Source organism: Notothenia rossii (genome assembly GCF_949606895.1).
Source record: "Notothenia rossii genome assembly, chromosome: 8".
NCBI lineage: Eukaryota > Metazoa > Chordata > Actinopteri > Perciformes > Nototheniidae > Notothenia > Notothenia rossii.
In genome coordinates, this window is record NC_136906.1 from 10747692 (window position 1) to 10774197 (window position 26506).

Genomic DNA, 26506 nt, shown 5'->3' on the forward strand with positions numbered 1-26506 from the left:
CATTAGTTCATATCACCTTGTATGGATCAAGTCACATGACCAGAACTAACTTTCTGAATATTTGAGCAGTGTTCTTAATTTTTTAGGTACACCTAAAATGAAAGTGGAAAATATAAGCAGTAGTTGGAAAATGTTAAGTCAACAGGGATTTTCAAAAGATTCCATTGACAAGTGTAAAGCAAAACATTGTAAACATACAGGAAAGTCTTGAATCTCTTAATACAACCATTATTCTGACCATCAGTACTGTTTCAACACTTGCAAATCAATCGATACCTGAGTTTTACTAAAAAAGCACTTTATTAATCAAGCAGATTCTCTTTTTCAGAATGGAATGATATGAAATATCTTAAGTTGAGAGTCCGTCTCCTTTGGAGATGAAAAAAATCGAAGGCATAAATGAATAAGCAGACATTTTTAAAAAACTCAAAATGAGTCGAAAGTGCTCAGTCCCAGCCGGCTTTGTCGCGGGGCGTGGGAGAGAAGGCCTTGCTCAGACTGCTCCGGGGTCTGGACTGAAGCCAACTGCCGACCAGGTTTACATTTCTTGCCAAATTATCATTGGCAAACCATGAGGATGGCGCTGCTTTAAAAAAAAAATAAAAAGAAAGAAAAAAGACATCGCCAACCTACTACAGTAGAGATCAGAGAGAAACATCAGCAGCATCTTCAACCTCTGATTACTCAACAACACGCTGCGTGTGGCTCCTCCCCCTCACTCTGAGAGGGCGGAGCAAAGCTGCATTGGAGAAGGAGTCAGCAAAGTGGTCAGCACAGGCAGTCCTTGAAGATCATAGTTGATGTGTGGAGTGGAGGATCAGTCATTGTGCTATAGCTTGATGGTGCCAGTGGGCAGGCTACTGTTACACAGTCTGTAGTAGCGCAGGTCGTTCACCAGCCGCTGCACGCTTTGAGTGAACGAAGGCAAGTCCTGGAAAGAGGAGAGAAAAGAGGAAATACATGTCAATCTAGACAGGAGTTGTTTAGAGGGCAGAAAACCACATTGAAAGCAGCAACTACTCCCACGACTACAGGACAAACAAACCAATACCTGTACGGGAATACCAAGAAACAAAGTGACACTTTTGTGATACTATAGCCAAGAAGATTCTCACAAGCGATAAAACCGATTAAAGATTAGAAGTATTTGAGATGGCTATCATGAGCCAGTCAGAAACAGGGAGACAGAATAAGCCTCAGTGAGAGACAAAGGTTGTATAAATGCTACTGTATGCCTCTCCATGTGCCATGTTGTCAAAGCTGTCTTGCCTCGTCATAGTAAACCTACCAGTGGGTTAAAACAAATATTAATACGACTGTTATTCTCACCCGTTCAAGCTTGAAGTTGCGTGCGAGGACAGAGCGCTGGCTGGCGTCCACACCCTGGCAGCCGTTGAGGAACTCTGGCATGAAGGCCGAGAAGAAGGCATCGAAGTCGACACAGGCCATGTTGTAAATAGCCACGGTGATTTCCTCCTGAAGAAGGTCGTGACTTTTATGGAGAAGTACCTGCACTAGCACGTTGATGAAGTGGAAGAGCATGGAGGTCCGGAAAAGCTTCTGAAGTACAATAAAAACAAAGTGATGACATTAGAGTCTATACGTGCGTTATAAGCATTCAAACACGGTGTGTGGATGAGGGGAGGTGTTGTGCTAATAACAGGTGAATCCTTTCATTAAGGACATATTATGTGAGAGACAAATGGTTCAAAACAATCCCTAGAAAAGTAACTACAGGGAAGAGAACATAGTAAAAACTAATCTAGTTGCTGCCATCTGTTCTTAGTTGTCCTACAGCAGGGCTATTCAACTGGCGGCCCGCGGGACACATCCGGCCCTGGGGTGATATTTACCGGCCCTTTGAGTCTAATGTTAAGTTATAGTGCCTTGATTCCAGAGAGGGTGTTAAATGTAGAGATGGGGGGATGACATTGCCTAAAAACTTTGGCGAGCTCGGGTTTCGAACCCACCTACTAGCTACTGTAGTGACAACTGAAAACATTGATTGCATCTCTGCGTGAATGATTAGATAATTCCTCCTAAATCAAATGAAATGATGTTGACGGTTAGATTAGCTTCACATGTGGGCGTACTGAGTTCTGAACTTCCCATTTAGATCTCTAAAGGCTTTGGGGCTATGTTGTTTGATTTAATGAAACACAATATATGCACTCCACTTCGCTGTTGTGGTATCTACTGCATCTGAAGCTCTTAATATGATTGCTCATATTTCAAGGAATCTTTTTCCCGGCCCCTTGCTTTGGATCATTTTCATCAACCGGCCCCCCATTCCAAAATAATTGAATAGCCCTGGACTACAGACTAGATTCCATTGCGAAACAATAAATATAAAAAATATATATAGCATTTCCATCGAAGCAGCTCGCAAAAAATCCAGTAGCTGTGAATGTCAGTAGATTTACAAGTCTTGACTAAACTGACTGACATTTTCACTAGGACAAACTGCAGAATGCTAAAGGGAAATAAACGTTGCTCTATGACAAAGATAGTGACATCGAAGTTCTACTTACTCTGTGATACAACTTGTGCTTGCTGTTGAGCGATTCTAAATACAAGAGATTCTGCTTGAAGATGTGGATGTCCGGCTGCAGGAAAGACTGTCCAAAAGCCTGGAGAAGACATCAGAGTAACAATAAGAGGAGATAGATTTGACATACATTTGAACTGTAGATGGATTAACTACTTTAATAATATGATAAGAGACATTGCTATACTGAAAAGTAACTAAACCAAATAGAAACTCAAAGATAAAAGCATAGATTGTCTTTATTTGAAAACACTTGTATCCACTGACCTGCATGGCAGCTGTGAACTGGGCCTCGTTCTCCATGGTGTCCTCAGTGGCTCCTCTTTGGACACTGGTTAAGACTGACGTTTTAAAGAAGTACCTCCAGTTTTGGTGAAGTATTTGGTATAGCAACTCAAACATCTCTGCCTTGACATCCGGGGAAGAGCGCTATCAAAGACAAGGGGAATGAAAGACCATCCGTTATGCAGGAAATGTGATGAAGGCCCAAAACAAGAGGATTATCACCTCTCATGCTATCATTGAAGTACCTGACATGACTTCCTTCCGAATACGCAGATATCGCAGGTCTTTCCTTCCTGCAGCGGTCAGACTATACAACCAGCACGGCCTCTAGTTGCCCCCCCCCCCCCCCCCATACACACCAACACAGACTATATCACCCCTTGCTGCTAAATACCAACAAACTATGTGCAATATATAAATGCCATTAATAACTGTGTAGTATATACCTGGCTGCTAAATCCTAGGAACTTTTAAAATGTGTATTTTTTTTAAATTATGTAACTTTTTATAATATATTTTTTTATTATATCATAACTTAGTACTTTTTTTTAATGCATGTCACATATTCAACATTATGTAACATTAAGCTGTCTGTGGCTCTTTTCCCTGCTGTAACTACGCTAATGTCGATTAATATTATTATTGTCTGCTACATACTTTATATGTTTTCATACTATATATATATATATTATATATATATATATATTATATATGTATCATTATACATATATAATACATATCATCTGCTACTTATCTATTGTTTTACCTTGGGTGTGTACTTGTTTGATTTGATGCTTATCAATCCAAAAGCAAACAGAAACAAACACCAAATAAAACTCAAGATAGGAGAGCGCCAACTGACCTCTGCGACGACTGGGTACACCTGCTCCATGCACAGAGAGAGGATGCTGGGTAGGAAAGGCTTGAAAGCTTGACCCGGCTCTTGCACCACCACCTGCAGGATCTTCAGGAACTTCTGCACCACCCTGCAGCCCGCACTGCCCTCCTGCAGAATACTGGCTGCCAGCTGCTCCCTGCAGCACAGACAAGTGACATCACGAGTTAGCGTTAAGAGATGAACCAGGGTATTCCGTTTCTTATACTTGTAAATGTAAACCTCCATCCATTTAAACAGTGTGTGATACTGTGCCTTCTATAAGGAATCGTTTTTCTTACCTGGTGAACATGCCGAGGAAAGTTTGAATGATCTGTCCGGTGAACGCTACTCCCATCTGGACTCGCAACGCCTGAAACAGCGTCAAGAAGAAGGCCAACATCTCATCGGTGACATCTGGGGAAGAGGAGAGACAAATAAAAATGCAGACCAGTACGACAAGCCCTTTGTGATGAAGTAGAAATGAAATAGATTGTAATCAGTCAAAACAGAGTATGGTTAGGGTTACTGAAACAGGTTTTTTGACTTGACAAATAGGATTTTCATTCAAAGTAAGATTTGACATTCATGTGCAGTGCTGCTTCTTTTTAGCACTATAAACTAAATGTCCCCCAAATCCATCAACTTAGTAACCTCCAGTGAAACCTGTGAGGCGTTTCTACAGATATTTGTTGACAAGGCCATCGGAGCAAACACTTCCTTCCCATGATCCATCTGTCATGGACACTTGCTCAGCTGACCAGTTTGAGCTTCTGTCACTTCCTGCTCTGATGGAAATTGTTCAAATTGTCAATTGAAACCCTCGGGTTCTCCAAGCGATGTTGTCCCAGCGCGATTTTTTTTAAGAAATCTGGGACATTGTTGGACTTAACGTTCTTAATATAATTAACAGCAGCCTGACTATAGGAATAGAAAAACACCTCTGTTTTTGACAATTTTCGACCTATCTCTAAACTTCCTTTTATGTCCAAAATCTTAGAGAAAGTGGTACTGAAGCAGTTGCAGTCTTTCTTAAATGTGCATGGCATCTTTGAGGCATTCCAGTCTGGGTTTAAACCCCTCCACAGCACTGAAAAAAAAAAAAAAAAAAGTGTTTAACGACCTGTTTTTAGCTACTGACTCTGGGAACAGTTCTTATACTTTAGACCTGACAGCTGCCTTCGATACTGTAGATCCCAGCATTCTCATTTCTCGCCTGCAGCATTCTGTGGGAATCAGTGGTACTGCTCTAGACTGGTTTAAGTCGTATCTGTCTGAAAGAAGTTTGAATGATTTGACTTCCTCCTCTGCTCCTCTCCCGTACGGGGCACCCCAAGGCTCCATTCTTGGGCCGATTTTATTTCCCCTGTACCTGCTCCTCTCCCGTACGGGGTACCCCAAGGCTCCATTCTTGGGCCGATTTTATTTCCCCTGTACCTGCTCCCCCTGGGCGCCATCATTACAAAATATGGCGTTTCATTTCATTTTTATGCAGATGACTCGTAAATCTACATGCCCCTAAAATAAATGACCCAAACCCTCCGCAAAGCCTGTCTGACTGTCTGCAGGACATCAGAGCCTGGATGGCCTTGAACTTTTTAAAATTCAATGAAAAAAAGACCTAGGTGATAATGTTTGGACCCAGTGGGGGTCCCAATGCCCCGCCTGTGCTGGAGTCTCTTGTCTCATATGTGAAACCCATTGTAACAAATCTGGGTGTACGGATTGATCGTGATTTTAAACTAGACAAACAGATCAATCCAGCTTTTTACAACTAAGAATTTTAGCTCAACCCTTTCTTTTCTTTTAATGACTTTGAGAAAGTAATACATTGTTTTATATCCACTAAACTGGATTACTGCAATGCTCTGTATATTGGAGTAACCAAGGCGTCCCTGTCTCGCCTACAGCTGGTCCAGAATGCTGCTGCGCGCCTCCTTACAAGGACAGGCAGGCGTGAACATATTACGCCTGTACTCGCCTCGTTACATTGGCTACCAGTCCATTTTAGAATACAATTTTAAATGTTACTGTTCGCATACAAGGCACTAAACGGTTTAGCCCCACCGCACCTGGCAGATCTTTTAAAACCATACACACCCACACGGTCACTGAGGTCGGCTGACAGACTTCTTTTGGTAGTCCCTAAATCAAAGTTAAAGCACCGAGGAGAAGGAGCCTTGGCTGCTGCAGCTCCAAAGTTATGGAACGAATTGCCCCTCCAGGTTAGACTTGCTCCAACTCTGCCTGTTTTTAAAATCTTGTTTAAAAACCCATTTCTTTTCCCTTGCATTTACAGACCAGGTGACACTTGTGCTTTTACATTTGGGTTTTTATCTTACTAGTGTTTTGTATTGATTTTACGTAGGAGAGTTTCTCAGTCTGTGGCTTCTGATCTGGTTTCATTGTCTCGTGTTTTACATTTGTTTCATGTCCCGTCTGTTTTTTATGTATTTATGCTATGTTTTTATACAGTTGTTGATGTACAGCACTTTGTTCAACTGTTGTTTTTAAATGTGCTATAGAAATAAAGTGGATTGGATTGCTATGAAAGTCAGGAAATAAAAGGAAAAAACGGTAAGAGATCGAAGCTGATGTTTGAACGTTTAACTAAAGGTTCATTTACTTTCAACAAGGTTTTTTATGCTTTTACAACAATAAGCTGCATTTAAAATGATTAGTTCAAACATCCGAGAAGAATGTCACTTCGGAGATGTCACAAATGGAGACAAAGGTTTTTGACATTACATAATGACACGGACATGGATTTTTTTGTTACATGTAATGTTATCATTATGCATGTAGTATTAAAAAGGCAGGGAAGCATCCTTACACACATTCCCCCCGCATACACTCATAGCCCCCCCGTTACAGGAGAAGTAGCTACAGAAAAGTGAATGGAGTGATTACATCATCTTTACATTATGATGGAACATTTAAAACAAATTCTAGATGGAGAGCCAAACGGTAGCTTTGAGACACTGACCTGGCTGCTGAATAAACACTGGGAAAAGGCTGAGGGACACTTGGACCGACTCCTGGAGACTCTGGTAACAGATCTGCCGGGATTTGGTGGATTCCCCAGAGACGCTGTCCACTAGGTCTCTGAGCACAGGCAGGGTCTGCTGTATCACCGCTTTCACTGCAGTAGAGGCAAGATGGTCATGAAACACAATTAGAGCAGGAAAAGTATGAAAGGGTGGGGAAAAGAGAACATACAGAGAGTAACAAATCAAAAGAGAAAGAAATACTGACTGTTATTCAGATCGGGTTGCCGTGGAGTAATGTTCACCGTCCCTCTTATACCCTTATACTCTCGAGTGAGTGCTGCCAGGAGGCTGGCGTGGTTGCTGGAGCGCGTCTGCCACTGCTGCTCACTCTCTGGTAAATTTGGCCACGGGAGCAGCAGCATGTTGGACAAAGCCCTGCACACCAACATGTGAGCCTGTATGCAACCACAAAACATACAGAGTTAATAATCAATATAGAGGACATTTGAAACGTTTAAGAGGAAAAAAAGATAGACATTCACAAACGATCCATCTTATAAACTATAAAAGTCCTGTAACGTAGTAAAACATTGAACAACTTCATATCATATGAAGAAGCAACCACCATGTACCTCTTGGGGGAGTCTGCGGGGGTGATTCTCTGTTGTGATGAGGTTGAAGATGTTCCGGACAGCTGGCAGCGTGACCAAGAAGACCGGGCGCACCGTGGAGGTGATGGAAACCATCAGATGGCACGAGGAGAGCAGCAACTTCTCAGGTACCTGGAGGTAAAGACAAGATGGGAGTTTAAAGAAGAACCACATGGTAGCAACACTGATCTCCTTTCACTATCCCAGCCCAACCCACTGTTCCTCCCACATTACTCTGAACTATTAGGTGGAAAGGAGATTTAGAATTGGTTGCAAAAGTCTTGGCAGTTGCTCCTTTAAGACTTTTTATGACGACCAAAACAAAGACGGTGTTACTCATGTCCTAAAATCCCTTCATCCTACATTTAACAAATATAATATTTATGCATTATAAAAACACAAAAGGAAGCTTCTGTGAACAGGGGGCTCGAGGGTAAGTGTTGGTGGATATTTCCGTAACACACTTCCTCCTTAATGAACCACTGTTTCAACATGAAACTAAATAAAGCCTTTTAAGATCAGGTCTTTGAAGTGCACTCAGCTATGTTTGACCAATGATCAATTTGAATGTCTTCATTGATCCAAATAAGAGATTCTGTATTTATCACATTAAAGCCCATGCGTTGACGATAATAATTTGTGATACATTAGTCCAAGACTGACTTATCCAATCATATCTCTTTAAAGTAAAAGTATGAGGCAAGATACCTTTGATGTGATGAGTGGGCTACTGGCATCTATTGTAGATGTGATGAGGTTCATGAACTGGCTCTGGTTCTGACTGTGGACCTCACTGTAGAACTGTGCCAGCCAATGGGAGTAGGCTTGCAAAGCAGCAAGGGCCTGAGCGTGTCTGTAAAAAAACACACAAACACACAGTTAACAACAAAGGCGTTTTGCATTAAATAAAACATACTCTCTTTCTAAAACTCCGGATCATTTGCAGGCAGGATTTGGCTTTGGTTAGGGCTGAGAAAAAGGGCTGTTTAGTGCCTAAGTTCAACCAAACAATCGCACAATCAGTGCCCTTATTATTTTTCACAGGGTTGTGTTGTTATTTGAAGCGGGAGCTTTTCATAATATAAACAATTGTTCCCCTATACAAGAACAGCGACCTCCATGTGAAGGCCGGGTTGTGCTTCAAACATGTAATACTCACACGTCGATGAGGTCTGGTTTGAGCACAGAAGGCACAGCGGTCTCCAGGTCGTAAAGACTCGTCTGAGAGCCGTAGCAAGTCACTTCAACCAGCCTTGAAAAAAAAAAAACACACACACGGTTCATTATGAGTTTCTGCTCTAAATAGAACAATCCACAGAATACCGCTTCGTCTGGTTTAAACACAAAGCCCATTTGAACCCTAATGAAATGAAACAGAACGCCAAAACAACTGTCGAGTGAGTTGAAAACCAGATCTATTGAGTGTAGAAAATGTTCTATAGAGGCCATAGTGACACGTCCTAAAACCCGGAAGCAAGTTAGCATTTGAACACTTCCGGTTCCTTCGACAAAAAGCAATTTCTCCATAGGGCTTTGGAGAATATCTCGAAATAAGGTCTGTGGTTGACACACATTTAAGAGACTGATCACGTTTTGTTCAGCCGGATAATATCCACATGTCTACCCTACTTTTATAATTTTCTAATCATAAATTTAATTGATAGATTTATGACCGATAGATTTATGATTAGAAAATGATAGGGTAGACATATGGATATTATCCGGCTGAACAAAATGTGATCAGTCTCTTAAATGTGTGAGGTCACTGTGGCACTCTATTAGAAACATAAAAAAAAAACTGCATGGTATTGGAAGAAGAATAACTTTGTAATGTTTTAGAAGAGTTTAAGAGCACTGACCTCTCCACCACTGCCAGCGCGTCATTGAAACGTGCAGCAAAGACCTCCCCGATGAAATGCTCCGCCAGGCGGCCCACAGCCTGCAGGAGGGAGCTGAGGTCCCGGAGAGAACAGTGCAGGCGACGGCAATCGTTCTCTGCAGAGATATTCAGCCTCCGACCTGAGAAAGGGACGACACGATTAGGGCATTGCAACATTTGATACATTAAATGAGCTTCATCAAATGGGAATATAGCTCATAACATGAATACTTACTTGTTCCAGTGGTGACAATAAACTGCTGCAGACCAAGGTATACGTCCAAGTTATCCTGGAGCACTGGAAACTTTAGAGAGAAAAGAAGAAACATGAAGGCTGTCACCAACTGGAATAAATCACCATACGTGACTTGACATGTAAAAATAATATATTTTAAATATTGTCTATTTTCTTTCTTTACATTATTGTGTAGGTTATAAATACAAACAAGGAACATGCACAATACAGAAGTAAAGATTTCACAAGAAAACCAAATTATTGAACCATATTAAATAAAACTAAATTACAGTTTTATATAGAAATTGTGCTTAAATAAAGTTATGACAGCATTTTCACTACATACAGGATTTTACTAAATATTTAAACTCTGATGCGACATCAGATTCAGTGTTTTTGTCTTTTTATACGACAAAGACCAGAGTAGGTTTTTTCCTTTTTATTCTCAGTAAAGTTAGCTGGAAGTGATGTTATGTAGCAATGCTGTGCTTTGTGTGGAGCGAGAACTGTGCTGGTCCAACATTGTACTTTATACGATGTGAAAAAGTGTTTAAACTGCTTAACATGACTCTGTTTGAGGTGAACTGACGCACACCAGGCAGCCAGTCACGGCCAGGTTGTCTAATATAATATTAAAGTCAGTATTACTTGAATGCGATGGGAAGCTACACAAGTAAGGCACCAAGAAAATAGTTGTCCACGTCAGCGTTGAATTATATGAACTAATTTGGTACTCATTAGGAACACCACAACAAAGACTATATCACACCTAGCTGCTAAATACCAACAAACTATGTGCAATATGTGCTATATATAGATGCCATTAATAACTGTGTAATATATACCTGGCTGCTAAATCCTTAGAACTGTTACAAGGTGTGTATTTTGTAAATTGTGTAACTTGCTGCTGTTAAATACCAACCACCTATGTGCAATATGTGCTAGATGTGCAATATATATAGATGCCATTAATAACTGTAATATATACCTGACTACTAAATCCTAAGAACTGTTACAGGATGTGTATTTTCTTTTAATTATGTCACTTTTTATTAAATATGTTTTATTATATCATAACTTAGTACTTTTCTTTTAAGCTGTCTGTGGCTCTTTTTCCTGCTGGAACTACGCACATTTCCCCTCCGTGGGACTAATAAAGGTATTCTGATAACTGTACAAAACGCCAATGGGACACCAACAATGATCTCTTACCAAAGTAGTGAATGCATGGGATGGGAGCAGCTCCATCACCTTGGCAACCACCTCCAGACTCTGACGCAGGTACCTTTGCCACTCAGTCTGTAGCTATAGTTCCCAAAATGAAAGAGAACAGTTAAGACTTTCAAGTTAAGATAAAGGTCTTTGAAATGTGTGCCTGTCTAAAAGTATGCTAATATTAAAATAGTCTTTTGGTATACATCTTCAAAACAGGACACACAATATTATGTTAAAAAGCTGCAATCGACAGACAGTAAAATGAAAGGAAATCGTTCTTACGTCATCATCCAGCGTCTCATCATCCAGCTCTTCTAACTGGGCCTGATTGTATCTGAACTGGATGCGATTCAGAACTTCCCTTAACAGAAGAACTAAGGCATCTTTGTACCTGTCCAACCACACACAAATATAATCATAGAAGAACACGTTATTAACAACCCATCAGGCATTTGATACGCTTCATTTCAAATGTTTGATATATCTGCATGAATTTGAGATAGTCGATTATGAGCGACTTACCTATTCAGAACACTTTCTCTGTCAGCGAGTCTGCTTTTGATTTTGGTCGTTAGAAAATCCAAAAAGACGCTCCATATATCCAAACAGGCGAAGTAGCCTTCATGGGTAGGCTGTTAGACCAATGAGAAACAGGCTTTGTTAGCAGAAACAAACAACCTGTGCTGTACTGTCTAAGCAACTGCTTGACACACTTATCGTTACCTGGTTGAAGGTGTACTTGAAAAGCAGGCCAAGAAACTCTACAATTGGAAACTGAGGACTGGACTCAATCCGCCTCAAGTGAACACTAACAAAGAGGCGCAGAAAATCTGTGAACTTTTCCAAGTAACTGCGAGAAGAAAGAGAACAAAGAATTAACCAAACAAACCATTAAAGTCGTAAACATGTTCCACTCAGCCGTTACTTTATACAGTCTGTGCTGGTTGATAATAACAGTATTTGTTAAACAAAGATCAAGGGCCTACATTGTAAGAGCGTGATGTAATAGCTAGGCCATCAGTTACATGTCGACAGCACGCAATGCTCCTCATGTATCTGCACATACTACAAAACATGAAAGCATGAAACTAGTAAGTTAACTATTGGGATGTCACAGGTGACGAAATCAAGCTCAGCAACTTATGATCGGTAGTGAACTTGCAAAAAAAAAGTAGTATTAATGATATAGCAGTGTTTCCCACATCATTTGATTCTATTTGTGGGGGCACCGCACCGCACCCCCCCCCCCCCCCACGTTCTTGTTGCTCTGTGTTGCGTTGGTAATTAGTGCAACACACTGGAGTTGAGGATCTGTGGGATTTATTCTCCCCAAAAAATAATTTACAATTTAGGCATTTAGCAGACGCCTTATTCCAAAGCGATTTACAATGACCAATTACAGGGACATTCTCCCTGGAGTAACCGAGGGCTAAGTGCCTTGCTCAAGGGCGCACTAGTAGTAATGTACCAGGCAGGATTTGAACTCGCAACCTTCTGATCATCAGCCCACCTCACTATCCATTAGACCACCAACAAACAAAAAAAAGAATTAAAAAAAGAAATTAATAATAATGAAAATCTTTTTTTTTTTATGAGATCCATTTGTGGCGGACGATATTTATTTGTGGTGACCCGCCACAAATAAATCAATGTATGGGAAACACTGTATAGTTTATATGTATCAGAAAGAAAGATTTGATCAGAAAGACACGTGACAGAGCTAGGGTAAAGAGCAACAGTTATAGAACAAAAGCGTTTTTGAGGGATGGACTTCTAAGAAATACCGCAGAGAAACTTCTGACTGCAAATTAGATTAAAAGAAGAAAGCAAATATGATAAGTTGTAACCACAGGGAGAAGTTGTCATGTAGAACACACTGTGTAGTCTGCGAGCACTTATGAACAAACACTCGTGTGAACCAATGGACTGAGCCATACCTCTCGTCAAGTTCCTGTAGGCGGGTCTTGACTGTATGAGTGTTATTCTCTCGTGTCAGCCTCTGCAGGAGGAAGAAGGTCTGCTGGAACATGCGCAGCAGGTACTCCTCAAAATCCATTGGCACACAGTTCTTTGACACAAGCTCATTGACGCAGGTCATAGCGAGCACCCCAAGCCGGGCTCGGTCCACCTTGCTGCCCTCCGTCTGCTCTCCGTTTCGCCCGCCTCCATTTGATGTGGGGGGCATTGTCCCAGGATTGAGCTGACCGTTAGAAGAGGAGGAGTTTGAGGAGATGAAGCATCCTGTCTTGGCCTTTGTCCGAATATCACAACCAAAACGTGCAAAGTGAAAAATGGATGCCAGCAGGGTGGGTGTGATGCTTGTGGACAAAGGGATCCAGCTGAACAGGTGAGCTAAACACTCCAACACCAGACAACAGAGCTGCTGACTCTCATTGTCCAGCGCCACCATGGGCTGGCACAGCAGCTTTGAGTACTGGCTGCCCTGAAACAAATTGCCCAGCAACTCCACTGATAGATTGAAGAGACAAAAAAAGAAGGTGTGGTTAATAAACAACAAACCTCTTGATAAATGCTTGATATTTTCATTCAGGAAACACATCCAGGATTATCCCAACATGGCAGGTGTATGTTACAAAAGCACCATTCACTTACCACTTTCCCCAGAGGTGGGTGAGGGAGGCGGCGTTGAAGCTATGACACTGTGCTTGTCCCAATAGGTCTCCAAGATACCTGCAAAACAAGATGTGACAAGAACCCACTTATCCACCAATACTGAAGGTTTCTCACCAAAGCATCTGTGGAAGTCAGATTCAAACCTAATTAGCTAGTTGTACCAGAGGAGGGGTATATATCCAATTTAAATCTCATTCCTGTAGATTAGCCTGATAATAACATATGTATCACTCATTAGTTCTGCAACATTATTAAAAAGGTTATTCTCACCCGTCAACAATCCAAGCACTGTGGGTACCTGCTCCAGCAGCAGTTTACGTAGCTCATCTTTTCTGGAGACACTGAGGTCTTCTCTAGGACACGCAAGTTCCTCTGATGTCGTTTTCAACATCACCAACCCCAACAAAGACAGAGCTGGGGACTGGATCAACTGCAGTGCACGAGAGATTGACAGACAAAAGCTTCGTGAGTAAAGACAAACACTATTGAATTTCCCCCACTAAATACAAGTCCTACGAAACGGTTTGGTTCAATGCAAGGGAACCACTAGGGTTGTTCGACAGTACAGCGTTAACTCACTGCGTTGGATAGCAAAGGTGGGCATTTTTTTTTATCATTAAACAAAGAATAACTAGCTTTCAGAAAATGTCATATTAACCTCCACACAGAAAATGAACTATTAAGAAATGTTTTGCTTGTTATCTGTTCGCTAAATGAACCATCAGACAAGATGCAACATGCTTGATTGTATGTGGTTCCTCCTTTTGGTTGAATCATTTCCTGCAGGAAACCCTCATGTTTACTTAATCTATTACTTTCTTCTGCTCATATTCTAGTGATACAGTAAAAGAGACACTGTTTTGAAAGGAAAGAGGGGACATAACTTGCAGAAAAATACAAATAAAAAGTGTATGAAATGTGGCGTAATTGTCCCGAAAGGGTCCAAAATGTACATGACATCATATCTTGTAAACATTGGATATTTCCAAACAGCTTTACTCTCAGGGCAGCCACTCTTTGATTATTCAATGCATGCTAATAGCAAAGATTTCTATCATGACTGCATTCCGGGGCAATAGACTAAAAATAAAAAGAAGACATTGAGCAATTGTCTTGTGGGTTATATTATAGCTTCTGCACTTCCCCATGTCGAGTAACATCCTCATAACAGTGACTATTTAAAAAGACCTTGTTCCAAATGTTACACGATAATAGAAAGTAAACATGAAATGCATTCAAATACCTTTGACAGATCAGGGCTTACCTGAAGTGTGTTTGTAAAGAAATCATGGTAGAACATTGGCCAGTCCTGGCGACCAATGTCCACGATGACTTTGCACAGTTTGTTACGGATAAAATAGGGCACCAATTTGTGCTGTGCAAGTAGGAGTTTAGGCAGACAGCTGCGAATCTCCATCTTGTCTTGTGAAGCAACGCCGATCCACATTTTGTTCACTAGGTTCTGAAATAGAAATTGGACAATCAGATGTTAAAGCTGAGTCTAAAGGCGGTCAGAAAAGCTTCTTTTTTTTTTAAACATTTGACCATAATCTCCAACTAGTTTGTAAATACTTTTAGTTTGTCAAGAATTTATTTGTAACATTACAGTGCCCACTTAACTCACATTTCACTAAAAACATAATGTTGCAACAAAAAAAAACACAACTCATACATTTCCTAAGAAACTTCAATCTGATGTACTTTACACGTTGTGGCTAATGCTGAGGACCCCTGGATGTATAGATGCCAAATTAAGTGACGTGTTGAATATTAATACACTCTGTTTGCAGGAGCGCGGGCAATCTACAGCGTTCTGCAGACAGAGTCCAACATGTCGTTTGAACCGGGCAGGTGTTGTTCTCTCACCCCTCGGAGGGTAACACTATATTCCCCTGGTGTACGACTCAAAACTCACTTGTAACTAATTAACCGCTAATTAAATCCACGGTCCAAATTAGGGACGCATGAGTTTTGTCAATGCAAGAGACCCATATCCCAACTTTGGAAATGACCTCTGCTCAGTGTACCTCAGAGGTGTTTCTGATTGTGCGTAGCCATGTCTTGGTCGTGTGAAACTATGTCATGGCAGATGTCTTGCTCAGGACCCAAGGTGTTAATTGTATAGTTGTTATGAGCAGCGGGTCTCAAGAAAGCTAAAAGCAGCAACACCACAGGCCAAGCATTCTGCCCTTTCCGAAAAGGCATGTTGTGAAAGGGCACTGTAGTAATGAATTAAATAAGGCCAAAGTATGGAGTCACAGGATGTTCAGCTTTTGATCCATTGCTAAATGTATTACACATTAAGCTAACTTGTTTTCGGGAAATTATTGAAATTATGAAACAGGAACAGGAAGAAACACATTTTTGTTCTTAGTAGCGATGAAACAATACCTTTCTCTGTGTACAGTCTTATTTTAAAAGCATGACAAGGCCCCAGACAGTAAAAGGAACTAAACATATGTATTTTCTACCTATAGGACTTACTTCAAATACTGTGAGGCTGTACATCATGACATACTCATTCCGAGTATTGGAGAGAAAGAACAAGCAGTGGCGCCACGCTCCAGTCTGCTGTGCAAAGTTATTCAGCAACTCTTCTGCAGAGAAAAAGGAAGTAGGCATGATCTCTGACAGAGGTACATGAAAAGGAATTTTCTCACATGTAGACAGACTGAAAGTAATGCGTCACAACACAGGAAGTGTGTAAGAAGGCCACGCGAAAAAACAGTAGAAAGGAAAGCAAATCATTTCAGGTAACAATAAACACTCTACAGAGACAAATCATAGACTACAGTATTCAGTATACACTACATTGTATTTTGGGATACAGATCTATCAACTGTTTGAAGAATTCTTGAGTCCTTTTTCTTTATTTGATGAATCTATTTTTTAAAAAGATAAGAAGGTCACATGTACACTATAATTAAGTAAAGAGCAAGGGGAGACCTACAATTGTTTCACATTTATTAAAACACAACCTCAAATTGTAAATTAACGTGATATTTATCTGATCATAGGAAAGTGTCAGACTAAATGTCTTCCCTTTTCATTATTTTAGAGATAAGTCCATTGCTATTTCCTTTACAAACCAGCGGAAACACACCTGAAAGTACCTGCTGACCATGCCAATTATTTAATTTGTGCTGGTAGGGTTTTCAAGGCCACACTTACCTATTTCTCTCTTTCTCTCATTGGTCGTACAGCTGTGAAAGAACTCGGTCATTAGGCCCTCCAGTGCACGCAGCGATGTCTCCTCTGAAGCCTAGAGGATAATAAATAAAGTACATTCAATTACAAAACTCCATTTTGTTGTTTCTATATGACAATGTGCATAACCAAAACCAATCGCAACCATATATTCATTAGAATGAGAGAAATCTATCGGTTTGACGGATACAATTCAATGGTGTGTTTGATGGAGAATACATGCACAGAAGAAGCTCAGCTTTACATCAATAATTTGCTTTCAATGAATAAGAAACCCATCATGACAGTGAAGAGGATAGTTAATTACCATTAACTCATATTCATTATGCATTTAGCATTCAAGTAGGTTCTTTACAACGAATAGCTGTATGCATTCAACATGTTTCCGGGTAGGCTAATTTAAAGAAGACATATTTTGTATGATGGTCATTGCAGGCAGGCTACTTAATGATTTAGACACATTTTTTTGTATGTACATCATGCCTGAACATAGCTATGGTTGGTCATTGCCTGCCCCCCCCCTATCAATAATGTTGTGAACGTTTGGCATGGTCTCATGAAAATGTAGTTAACACATTGCAATACTACAGTTCACAAATGCAATCTGACTTGCTTATATAGTTCAGTATTGAAGATTGTATGAGTCCAGTCTTGGTCCTACCAGCCATCTCAAGCTGTACTCAAAAGAACTGCGTTATGTCGATTGTAATACCACGCTTCTGCAGGGGGAGGAAGTTAGGCCCTGCCTAGCATAAACGAGATAGCAAATAGAGATTTTAAAGAGCAGATCCCGTGGCAGGCAGGTCTGAATTCCTCGAATGAGCCACAACTTGCCGAGGCTCAACACAACTCCCTGCAAATATTCTGTTTTGCAAGATGGGCGTCTTGTATCGTGAAATGGCTTTAAGGAGCTGTCACATCCCGTGAAGTAACGTTACCTGGCCTCACAAACCGTTATATGGATTGACAGATATGGAAAGGCCGCAATGCATGTCTCATACACGATTAAACTACACGTAGAGTCATTTAAACACATTATTAATAGATAACTGTGGGTCGCCCTGTTCAAATAATACGAATAAGAACCGTATGCACCCACGTTAGCTGTTAGCAAACAAGACAGGAAGACAACGTGAAGTAAATAATACGTGTTAAATGTAACTTACCATGTTTAGCTGGCTCAGATGCTTGCTTCAGTCTAGTCTTTCACGGATTAATTACAGTTATAAGACAACATTACCCCTTTAGCTAGCCAAGTGTGTAGCTAACGTTAGCTATGGTGTTGCTGGCTAACGTGACCGCAGAGGGGGCTCATCATGGTCTGCTAGTCTACACACGACAAGCTAGAAATCGTTGGCGTTGCTGACTTCACTTACAATAACAACACTGAATTAATTTAACTAGAAATCTGAATAAAACGCCTACCAAGCATATAGGCTTCAGGTTGAAAGGGCTACGTCGAATTGGTCAGTTAGCGGCATTCTCGTTTAAATAAATTTGCCGTTGAGTAAGATAACAAACCGCTGTTTCTGTGAAACATCTACCTCAAGCACCGGAGAAATGTGCAACGTTAATTAGCTTTCTATAGCTCGAAGCTAGCTGCTAGCGTTGCAGCGGATGGCTAACTCGCTAGCTCTTCTAGAAAGATGAAGGCATTATTTGCTAGCTGTCAAACATAGACATGCCTCTCTATGGCTGTTGTTAACTTGCCTTTCCCGTTAGTAATTTCACAGCGGGTGAATATGCACACAATACATCGGGCACATTTGTAAAAACACTACATATATAATACTCTGCGCTCTTGTTCCTGTTATTCCCTCTTCTCAGTGCTTAGGGCGGCTCAAAGATACAGCTAGCTTGCAGCAGGTTACAGGGTTCGCTTCGTAACTTCCTCTTTAGCTGCAAAAAATCCACCAAACACCAAACCAATCAGCTTGTGTCAAGTCAGTCACAATAATAAAAGCACGATTTCCGCTCCTTTAAAAATACTTTGACAAATACTTAAGACAAAGTTTAAAGAGTTTCACTAAAGACAAAAATGGTGTACGCGAGCACATACTTTTATAGAGGCATTTTTTCTCGAAGAGAAAGACAATCTGCTAACTTAATACTTTTTGATATTGATTCTAAGTCTAACTAAAATCATTTTTAAAGTTTTCACATCATTTTTCCAAAGGTACAAAAAAAATGTAATGGCGTAAAAGTACACGATTTACCTCCGAATTGTAGTGGGGTAGAAGTACAAAGTAGCAAGAACATTTAAATACCTACGTAAAGTACCATAACATTGTACTTACGGTACTTGGGTAAATGCACTTAGTTACTTTCCACCACTGCAAATACTTAAGACAAAGTTTAAAGTGTTTACTAAAGACAAAAGAGTGTAATGTATCCGTGAGCACAAACACTTATAAAGGTTAACATTTTTTATTTATTTTTAAACTGCTAAATTAATAATTTATTTATTATATATTCAACGGACTAAAGGAATATTAAAAAGGCTCATATAGCATTGTCCCTCTGCTGGAGACAGCATGGAAATGTGTTCTCCCCTGGTTCTCCCTCAAAACTGATTTACTAATGCAGGACAGCATTGCACAACATTGCACAATCTGCTAAAGTGTGTACACTGAGCCTTTTCCCACATACCACACAGATAAACCATATTACTTTACCATATCAGATCCTGTTTTAATGCTGTTGGATGAGTCCTGAAAAAACTTGATCGTGATTCACAACATTTAAATTGAGTGATTTATTATGGAAAATATATTTGTATTTTCACAACAATTACATGTTTTTGCCACTGTAGACCAACATTTAGTGTCAGCCACATTGGGATTTCACCTAAAAGCTCCACAAACATTACCTGAAATTGGGTGATTAATGTCCAGCATGGTGCATAAGAAAGGTCAATTTGTATTCCATATACGTATAGGTTTTAAGAGAAATTGCTTTTATAGCAGAACTAACACAAGGTAAAACACTATAACATTTAAAAGAAATAGCAACATCAAAAAAAAAAACTCATGCGCTTACACAAGGGTTTGTTTTTGGCCAGAGCCGGAAAAACCACATTCCACACTTTCCAACAGACATTTCCACATCACTATGTGTCTGACCATCACCCACAAATAATTTACCTTTAGTGTTCATCCTACCTGTAGATATATAGCAGCCCAATGGAATCCAAAATTGTCTAATTAATTAAAGACATCTTAATTTCTGTCATAATGAACAAAGCAGACATTACAACATTTAGGTAGTAATTACAACAGTTCTACAGTGTTCTTGTGGCAAAGGTGTTGTTTTCCTTCAATGTTAACACATACCTTGCCAAAATAAAGAATCCCCCGACCCAGACTGTAGAAGAGAGCACATTCAATTAAAAAATGTAAGTCCCAGTTTGTCTGAAAAATTTGGTTTAAGATGTAGTCAAAAAGCATTCAGATAGTCAAGTTAGGTTAAATGTCCACAATATTCCATGGAAGGTATTTTAATAAGCAGTAACTCAATGATATACAGTATAAATTAATGTTCCCATTCTGGAGTCCAAAAGAGTAGGGACAACCATTCGAGTGGAGCCTTAGTCCTTGGTGAGTTCATTGTTGAGGTTGCGTTTCGTGGCTGTCATTTTTCTTTAAGGAGTTTTGTCTTTGTGCTCGCATGTTGTATGCCCAGGCTCTGTGCACACCCTCACCCTCAACCCTGAACGGTGTCCAGTCAGGGAAGGGAAAACGACCAGCTATCACTAAGGCATCCTCAGGAAGCTCAGCCTCCAACTTCTTCTGCAATAATGAAAGCTAGGAACAAACAATAACACACAATAGAAACACTTTAACAGACATTTACTGAAACTGACCCAATGATATTACATTTTTTATGAATACAACCACACCGAAAGCCTGTGCTGACAGATTGAGATGGTATTTTACAGTTTAGAGGCATTTGTACATTTTACTACTCACCACGCTAGGAGCCAAGAACACTGTGATATTTTTGCATTCTGTCAAGTCGACCTGTGAAGAGATACAACTTTTTTTTGCTATCTTTTTTTACTAGGAGTGGGGACATTTGCATTTACACTATAATGTTGTTGCAAAAACACACATTGCTGCAAGATAAATTAAAATATAGAAATGTTGTCAATTAATGGTGGCCAATTTAACTTGGTAACAGGAAAGTAACTAATGCCATAATACAGATTATAAATGTCATACCTTCCAGAGATCTTCCCGTCTGTATGAAACTTTTTCATGATGGCCTGCTCTCCAAGCTTTGAAGCGGGCCAAGCGGAGTAGCCAGGGATTGAGCTCATAACCAACAGCGGGAGTGAAACCTTGCTGATGAGCTTCCAAGACCTAAAGAGAGAAAAAAATAACACAATCAATACCCATTGCAGTGAAAGAAAAAGTAGCTGAAACATCCTGCTTATACTCACAATGCGGCCATCTCCTGACCCCAGATCCACAAGCCCTCCCTTTCGGCCTCTCAGCAAGTTCATTACATGGTCCACTTGAACTCTGCTGGCAGGAATGTACGGGACCTGGAAAACATAATAAAGAACTTCTGATTAAGAAAAACGTTTTTTTTTTTTTAAAGGTCAACTATTATGCAGAATCCACTTTTTCATGTCTTTTATACATAAACATTAGGTAGGTCCTTAAAATTGGAAGTCTGAAAGTCTAAGCTCCAACCCCCAGAATTCATTCTATTAGTCAAGAAAACTTTCAATTTTAAGGACCACCCTACGTGAGGCTAAACTTCAAGGTTGATGAGGGAGAGGTGAATGTTGTTGGAATTTGAATACAATTCACCAGGAGAGTTTTCTTGACTATCATAACGAATTCCGGTGGTTGGAGCTTAAAATAAATGAATTCGAAAATGTACATGGCACTAAGGACCACCCTAATAAACATGTGTCCCCTCTGTGTAAAGATATTCTGAAAGTTTCAGGAAAAAAGATTTGCTCATTTTTTGTCCTGATCCATTTATATAAAAACCTTCCTGAAAATGAGCTCATCAGATTTTGGCCACTTTATGATGTCATCATTTTTTTTTGGCTTGTGTAACCATTAGCCAATCACCAACCAAGGTAACCCCCCACCTTATCACCTGAATCTCCTCCTAGAGCACCATTTTGTTCTTTTTAACCAAATATCTCTCAGAGGGGCGTGGGGAGTGGCTCTTTATTCTCATCTAAAGTAACTATAGTAATTATGGGATGCTATAATGATCTGTTTGGTATTTCGAGCAAAACACTTCAGAGACATGTTTTGTATATATCTGAGATCTATAATATGTTGATGAAAAACATTATAATAGGGGACCTTTATTTAAGATGTATATCATACCTGTAGCCTCAAGGGGACTTTCCTGAAGCCTGGCTGTACGAATCCGGTCCATATCACATACACAGCGAGCCCAGTGCCAGCAGCTATCTGAGCAACACCCCATCCTCCAATGTCCCCCGTGTGCAGCTCCTTAAACGCTTCATCTGGCGTATCGTCATCCATTCCTGCGTGGAATGTGTAACATTGGGTCTATGTTATTTGAATTTCTTTAAACTCCCTGGAAAGGTATTGAAAAATATGTTTTAATTTTATTGAATGAAATAATATATTCTGTGTCAGAGCGTCTGGAGATTTTGAAATATCTATGATTTGTGGTGGAGGAAGTATTTAGATTTAACGTTAGAGTACCTTTATCACACAGAGTTAAAGAATAATTATAATCTGGAAAATGTAGCAACGGTTTTGAAAGTCAAAGTATTCACTGGAAAGAACACGTCTTTCGTGAATGTTATAAATATTGTATAATATATCATTAAATTATTATTAGCCCTGCATGAAGTTAAGATCACTGTTTTAGTTGGTTGAGGTGGAGCTCATGTTTTTAAAGTTATCTGTTGATTATTTTCTCTATACATTAATGAATTAATTGGTTTGTCAAAACACAGTGAAAACAGGTCCTCACAATTCAGCAGAGTTTAAAGTGAAAGCTTAACAACTTGGTTTAAAAAAATATAACTACATTTCTCCAGCTTCTAAATCTTTATTTGTTAAGTTAACTAATCACTGCAGCTGTCAGATATATAGTGGAGTAAAAAAGACAATACAATGTTTACCTCTTAAATGTATAAGAGTAGAATTAGCTTGATAAGAAAATACTAAAGCAAAAACACACATCCCACTGTATTTACATTTGAGCTATGCAGTTTATACACCCATTTACAGGCTTGGCTAAGGGATTGCAGATAATATTGAAAGGTCACATATCTTCCTAGTTAAATGTGGCTTCAATATATTGTTCAACCTGATCTTTACAACTTAGTTATCCTTTTACACCCAGTTTTATAAACACCTCTTGGATGTCAGTTTGCAAATCAAAATGAATTAGTTGGTGAAACCATAAAAAATGAAGTAGCAAACGATACGAGGCTAAATTGAAGATATATCGTGCACTTTTATGTCTTTAAAAACATATTGCCCCGTATTAACTTACATCTTTAAAAGATAAACTCATTCATGGTTTAAAAAACAATTATTATATCCCACACCATTTATGTTAAAGCCATATCGATAGTTACAATAAATGTAATGTTCGTATCGTTTCTTTTATTATGTAGGCTACTGATACCTGACAGAGGGGTTGAGGGTCACATGCATGCAGTTGTGTTTTATCATGCGTTGTCTCACTGAAAATACGTCCTAACTTATTAATAAGCAACAACACAACATAATAATGCCGAAAACACACACAAAAGGCAAATACTTGGGTGGTACAATAATTATTAACAAGAAATATCTCATTGACCTGCAGGAGATCGAGCGGACACGTTAGACCGTGGGACCGGTCCGTCTGCAAAACATTCCGAATATCCAAGAGCTTACTTACGTTAGTTCCGGAAATGTGTCCGTGTGTAGGGGCCGTTACTGCTGTTAACTACCTGTTACTTGACAACTTTTGTATTAATTTAGAATAAGCAATAGAAATCAGGAACCCATATAGTTTAAAGCTCTGGTTAAAATTTTAATAATTATTTGATCAAAGCACAACAACTTTATTAGAAATATAGCATAGAATTACATTTAACATAGTATAACAACAAGACATGTAATGTTATGTGTTGATTTGAACAAACTATCTTTTTGCAAAAGGTTTCAGAAACACATTTGTAATAGTATCAAAAATATGCGTAGAGCCAACTTTTACAAAAAACATAACAAAAGATAAATATCCATATCTAAGAACACTAGTGTCCCAGTCAGTTGCTGTCTGCATCGTCACTGATGATCCCCTTCAGGTTGGCCCAGAGTTTCTTTCGCCCTCTGTTTGGTTTGTTTTCTTCATCACTATCAGAGCCGGAGTTCACAGTGCGCAGATATGTGGAGGATGGAGAGTCCTGCCGTTCCTTCCATGCAGAGATTCCTCTGCGCTTAGGTCGACCTGATAAGTATTCACATTAGAAGGTCTATTGAATCAATGGTTTTATATTTTGCAATAAGTGCAATAAAATGATTAGCAAACACGATAGATCATTCTTATAAATGCACTGTGCAATTGTTGATCCAACCAGATCAAAGGCCACATCCAGTTATGGGTGTCAGAATTAATAAAAAAGTTACCTTCTGTGGCAATGATGTTGCTGACATCGAGATCAGCTAGTTCCTTTGTTTCCTCTCTTTTATTTTTGATTTTTCTGCATTTCTTAATAGATGGCTGACCTGTTCGAAAAAAAAGCGAAGAAGCAAGTTATCACTTAAATCCCTGTTGCCCTAAGTTAATCAAATTGTGTCCTTTACAAAGAAAGTGAAAATGTGTTAGCCTATCACATACAATGTGTTGTGCGCGTTCGTCAATATGAGCGCGAGTGTTACATGGTGATGTCACAATGTTATGGAAGGTGTGTTGGACAGAAAACTCCCTCTGGAGGGATTCAAGCCTTTGCAGACCATTTACATGCACACAAACCTTTATAAAAACACACTTCAGGAGAGGGCAAACCCACAAAGGGCCTAAAAAGAGCTCTTTAACGCTCGGATAAACAAGATCGCAAGATGCCTGATAACGGGCAAATGTGAAAAACAAATAAGTGAATGTACTCTCACTGACCATCAACACCAAGATCTTTCAGCTGCTTCTTCAGGACAGCCACCTGGGTATTGACCGAGTGACAGTCCTGGAGCACCTGCTTGTAATTCAGCCTCATGCCACAGAGAGTAATGTAGCGCTTGAGCCTCACAACGGAGGTATCGTCCCGCTGAATGATAAATCAGAGGACACACAGGTTGGGAGTCGAAGATACAACATTGCAATAACCTCACAATTATCAAACATACACCTAAGATTTGGTGATCTGTTTTCAAAATACCATTGTTTTTTTTTTAATACAGTTAACAAGCTGTTACTGACCCCCAATGGATCCTTTGTATTTTGACTAACTTCCATGTGAAATTACTATGTACATTATAGGGCTGCTCAATTAAATCGTATTTTAATCGCAATTACGATTTTGGCTTGCAACGATTATGTAAACAACATAATCGAAATAAAACAATTCTTTTTTTTTTTTTCAGTTGAATTATACTTAAAGTTCAGGGTAATCAACTGTTAACATACTGTTCACATTTTTCTTTTCAATAAATTGATGTTTTCAAAGTAAATGGATATTCGTTTTTAATAATCGTGATTTCAATTATTGACTCAAATAATCGAGATTATGATTTTTGACATAATCGAGCAGCCCTAGTAGCCTACATTATACATTGGATTTGACCAATTGAATATGTTGCTGCATTAAAAACGTATGCTGCCTGAAAGAGAGACTTAATTAACTCTATAAAGATTGATTCCTCCGATATTGATTGATTTCTCTCATGGGCTTACCTTTGGACCGCTGGCGCTCTTCTCTTTTTTCGTGGCTTTCTTCTTTTTACCAGCTGGTGTATTTTCTTTTCCATTATTCTGTTCCTCGTCCAATGAGGTGAGTGATGAGTCAGAGTCGTTGTTTTTCTTTTCCACCAAGACTTTTTCTTCTGCATAACCCAACACAAGGTAATATTGTCAGTCAGAAATAAAAATGTGTGTATAGGACATGCAAGTAGGGCTGCTCAATTAATCGTATTTTAAATCGCAATTACAATGTTGGCTTGCAACGATTATGAAAACAATATAATCTAAATAAAACGATTTTTGAAAATGTATTTAAACATTTTTTTTCTTCAGTTGAATTATACTTAAAGTTCAGGGTATCAACTGTTAAAAACATAATTATTTTCAATAAATGGATGTTTTTAAAGTAAATGGATAATCGTTTTTAATAATCGTTTTAATAATCGAGATTATGATTTTTGCCATAATCGAGCAGCCCTACATGCAAGTGTACATTTTGCGTAGTCACCTTTTTCCTTGTCGTCTGAGGGGTCTTTGTCTTTCATTTGTTCACTTTCTTCTGACTCGCTCTCTGTGTCAGGTTTATCCTCTTCATCACTCTGAGGTGTTTTCTTTCCTTTGCTTGCATCGCTGCTTCCCGACTCTCCATTCTTTGTCGCATCCGTTTTCTTTATCGCCTTTTCTTTTGGACTGTCCTCACAGCTACTCTCTTTGCCTTTGTTTTCTGACTCATTCATTTCTTCATCAGATGATTCCTCACTGCTTATCTGCGGTTTACTCTTCCCGCTCGTGGTGCGCTGGGATTTCTTTACCTCTTTCTTTTCATCCTCAGATTCAGATTTCACTTTCTCTTCCTCCTCACTGTCATCACTTTCTGTTTTGCAGTCCTTTTTGACCTCGGATTCTGTCAATAACAAGACAAAAAGACAACAAGACTCACTTTGGATAGATACAAGATTAAAGGTCACCTACAGTATCATGCTATTTTTAGGCAATAGCATAGGTCTCAGATATATACAAAACAAAACATGAAGTGTTTAGCTCAAAATACCAAACAGATCACTCATTCTAGCCATGCCTCATATCCCTCTATT

General features: G+C 39.4%; 3 protein-coding genes across 5 annotated transcripts in view; all 3 read right to left on the minus strand.

Moving 5' to 3' along the window:
• Positions 1–281: 281 nt before the first annotated feature.
• Positions 282–18520, minus strand: xpo6 (exportin 6). Its single transcript, XM_079642881.1, has 24 exons — positions 17684–18520; positions 16482–16572; positions 15795–15907; positions 14575–14772; positions 13581–13740; positions 13290–13367; positions 12614–13145; positions 11400–11526; positions 11199–11308; positions 10959–11067; positions 10674–10766; positions 9462–9531; positions 9207–9366; positions 8507–8599; positions 8056–8200; positions 7330–7479; positions 6963–7152; positions 6694–6849; positions 4010–4124; positions 3696–3867; positions 2816–2977; positions 2532–2630; positions 1330–1560; positions 282–931 (listed from the first exon to the last, which is right to left on the minus strand). The coding sequence occupies exons 1-24, from the start codon at positions 17684–17686 to the stop codon at positions 830–832; spliced, it is 3459 nt and encodes a 1152-aa protein (XP_079499007.1). The 5' UTR covers positions 17687–18520; the 3' UTR covers positions 282–829.
• A 737-nt stretch (positions 18521–19257) lies between these two features.
• On the minus strand, positions 19258–23470 carry antkmt (adenine nucleotide translocase lysine methyltransferase). Of its 3 annotated transcripts, none has more exons than XM_079643548.1 (6): positions 23157–23470; positions 21872–22035; positions 20959–21063; positions 20738–20878; positions 20486–20536; positions 19258–20320 (listed from the first exon to the last, which is right to left on the minus strand). In XM_079643548.1, exons 2-6 carry the CDS (start codon positions 22031–22033, stop codon positions 20120–20122), a joined length of 660 nt encoding a protein of 219 aa, XP_079499674.1. In that variant the 5' UTR covers positions 22034–22035; positions 23157–23470; the 3' UTR covers positions 19258–20119. The 3 variants fall into 3 exon arrangements, with proteins under 3 accessions (XP_079499674.1, XP_079499675.1, XP_079499673.1); XM_079643549.1 differs by having other exon boundaries at positions 21872–22088; positions 23334–23464; XM_079643547.1 differs by having other exon boundaries at positions 23334–23462.
• Positions 23471–23536: 66 nt separating this feature from the next.
• hirip3 (HIRA interacting protein 3) overlaps positions 23537–26506 on the minus strand; it is a 4696-nt gene continuing 1726 nt past the window's right edge. The window contains exons 3-7 of the mRNA XM_079642236.1: positions 25921–26380; positions 25407–25555; positions 24633–24780; positions 24146–24244; positions 23537–23966 (exon numbers count right to left, since the gene is read on the minus strand). Coding sequence (XP_079498362.1) covers positions 23785–23966; positions 24146–24244; positions 24633–24780; positions 25407–25555; positions 25921–26380 — 1038 coding nt within the window. The 3' untranslated portion in view covers positions 23537–23784. The remainder of the gene's footprint in view (positions 23967–24145; positions 24245–24632; positions 24781–25406; positions 25556–25920; positions 26381–26506) is intronic.

What these genes read in the sequence shown, in the direction of transcription:
- xpo6 (XM_079642881.1), bottom strand. An exon ending in ACCCACCTCTGGGGAAAGTG is followed by an intron (nt 13,146 to 13,289) that starts GTAAGTGAATGG and finishes TCAATCTATCAG; the next exon opens with TGGAGTTGCTGGGCAATTTG. An exon ending in AGAGAAAGTGTTCTGAATAG is followed by an intron (nt 11,068 to 11,198) that starts GTAAGTCGCTCA and finishes GTGGTTGGACAG; the next exon opens with GTACAAAGATGCCTTAGTTC.
- antkmt (XM_079643548.1), bottom strand. Translation starts at nt 22,033, where the DNA reads ATGGATGACGATACGCCAGATGAAGCGTTTAAGGAGCTGCACACGGGG. An exon ending in GACGGGAAGATCTCTGGAAG is followed by an intron (nt 20,537 to 20,737) that starts GTATGACATTTA and finishes ATCTCTTCACAG; the next exon opens with GTCGACTTGACAGAATGCAA. An exon ending in TGTTCTTGGCTCCTAGCGTG is followed by an intron (nt 20,321 to 20,485) that starts GTGAGTAGTAAA and finishes GTTTGTTCCTAG; the next exon opens with CTTTCATTATTGCAGAAGAA.